We start from the raw sequence: 2588 nt of genomic DNA, 5'->3' as shown, positions 1-2588 counted from the left end.
TTACATCTTCTGTTTTGATACAACTAGAATATATTTAGCTAATTCAAACAGAAAGTGCAGTAAAGTTTTTTTTGCTGCCTCTACCTTCCTGTTCCAGTGGAAACAGATTTGATTATATTAAGAATGTTGTACCGTAATAAGCCAACACATTTCCGGAGTTCAAAGAGCAATATAGTCACTTTAGAAGCTTGGTAGGCAGTCTGCTAATATTGCTAACCTTCATAATGTCTCCAATCACAATAGTTTAGTATAAGGCTGGGTACACATTTTCAATAATTGTTGTTGGAAAGGATCATTTACGATGCTTTCCAATGACAAAAGACTGAACCATCGCTGTACATACAGCCCTGTTCTGCTGTAGATGGGAGAACAACAGAGCGGCACCTAGCTGCTTTCTCTCCCCATCAATTGTATTAGGATCCTTCGTGGATCCACCAGGACAGATTCATGAATGACAATAGATGAGCACTGTACACACGTCAGATTCTAATCTGATACTGGCCTTGAGGCGATTTTCAGATGAGAATCATCTGACGTGTGTACGTAGCTTAATGTCTACAGTTCAGGGATTAAAGACTTTTGACATCTTTCTGGCATCTTTCTTCTCAATCACAAAGTCTTTATTTGAGCTTCTAGTCAACCCTTGGCTATCAGATCTGGAGCGATACCTAAGGAGAATTCCTTTTACTTTATTTGAAACCTGAACATCCACAATACAGAGATAGCTCCCCACATCTTCATTCTAATAATTGGAAATAAAAACCTGATAAAATGTCTTAATTTGGGGTTTAAAAATATTGAAATAAATGTTAAATGCTTTAAAGGAATTCATCTGACAATTTGTGAGATTTGCACTATAACTTCCAGGGTCGGAAAGAAGAACATAAGGACAAGACGATTGATTGCTATCGGCGGAACCAACATTTTATGGTCTTGTTTCTTCTGTGTGTTGAAAATGTTATCTAGGTACAATTAAAACTTAAGGTAATGGCCCAGATGTGATTGAGACCTTGCTCTCAGACATCTTACATAAGTGCATTCCTTCTTCTGAAATCTGTCTCTGTTTTACTGTCGGAACCATAAGACTCTAGAATATCTCCAATAAAACAATTTATTAGTGGAACACAGTTTAGAATCATTATTGCTAATACAAGAACTACAACCTTAATATGACCTTAGCTATTATTGATTTATGCTTTAAGAAATCAAACTGATTGACTTTTGTTGTCACTGACTGCAAGAGACACAAATCTTTAATATGGCCTAAACATGGTCTACTTACATTACGAAACTCCCGAAATGGAACAAACTGTACAATGTCCCGTGATGCCTCCTCTCCAGTATGAGATCTGAGTACTCTGTTATCCCCATCAAGAAACTCCATGGCGGAAAAGTCTGCATTCCCCACCCCGATGATAATAACGGACATGGGCAGCTTGGAGGCTTGTACAATGGCATGTCGTGTTTCATCCATGTCACTAATGACTCCATCTGTTATGATGAGAAGGATGAAGTATTGCTGGAAAATAAAACAAACAGGGGTTTGTACAGTGCTAGCAGTCTATCAAAATCAGTAGATATTCTAAAACTGACAGTGAGAAATGTATAATGTCAAGTTTAATTTACAGCAATTTTTATACTTATGCAGGAAAAAAAAAGATTTGTAAATGTTCTTTTTAAATATTTTTGACGAGCCATATGGTTCTCGTGTCATCTGTAAAAGTCTGGACCTAGCTGTTAAAGCGTCAGATAATTGGACAATGTAAAATGATGAAAAATATGGTTGGACAGGACTCGACTTTTATAGTAAAAAGTCAGGCTTAGCATATTTACATACAACTACAGCTGCTTATAGCTCTGGATCTTATCTGTCCATACAAAAATATGATGATGATCTCTCTTGAAGTGGATGGGAAGTGGAGGGAACAACAACAGGCAGAATTATTCAACAATAATGTTTTTTTTGATTTTACTTATAGCAATGATTACCCTTTACCGTGGCAGATTAAAAGGTAACAGGCATCAGCTGTAATTGAGTTGTGTAGGTATGATGGACTTTAACAATACTTGGTCAAAGACTAACAGGCATTTATGGGAAAATGTTACAACTGCAAATTCATGGGATATAAATAGTTTTGTCATTTTGGCATCAACATTGTAAACCTAGATGAAGGCCTGGTGGACATCCACCCGCACAGTGGTTGGTTTCTTGCTAATGAAAGAATGAGGGCCATATTTACGAATTCCATAGGTAAATTCCAGCAAGTCTGGAGCTCCAGGATTGACTACTATATGCCCATGGGCTGGAACCGTATATTCATGACATAGTCAAACCTGTCCCCAGTCTGAAATTAGAAATTGTAATGCCGGATGGCTTATGACCTGTCCCCTATTTCGCCATCCTTCTCATCTCCTTTTATCCCCACTTTCATTTTCTCTTTCCCTCTCCCCTGATACCCGGGCAAGGGTTTCAGGACCTGTACAAGTGGCCACTATTGACCCGTAATGCATATTTTTTTGTTTGAGAATGTACTCCATGATGCCATATACCTATAATAGACTTGGACAATCACCAACTATAAGCTTAT

General features: G+C 37.7%; 1 protein-coding gene across 1 annotated transcript in view; it reads right to left on the bottom strand.

Moving 5' to 3' along the window:
- Positions 1 to 1282: 1282 nt before the first annotated feature.
- The window catches only part of LOC140338561 (copine-2-like), a gene marked incomplete at its 3' end in the record, with an annotated part of 26615 nt that continues 25309 nt past the window's right edge, over positions 1283 to 2588 (bottom strand). Inside the window, 1 exon segment of the mRNA XM_072422815.1 lies at positions 1283 to 1519. Within this exon segment, the coding sequence (XP_072278916.1) occupies positions 1283 to 1519 (237 nt within the window).

The sequence above is a fragment of the Pyxicephalus adspersus genome, chromosome 9, assembly GCF_032062135.1.
Source record: "Pyxicephalus adspersus chromosome 9, UCB_Pads_2.0, whole genome shotgun sequence".
NCBI lineage: Eukaryota > Metazoa > Chordata > Amphibia > Anura > Pyxicephalidae > Pyxicephalus > Pyxicephalus adspersus.
Note: the sequence above shows the minus strand (reverse complement) of the source record. Positions and strands in the feature narration are given on the sequence as shown.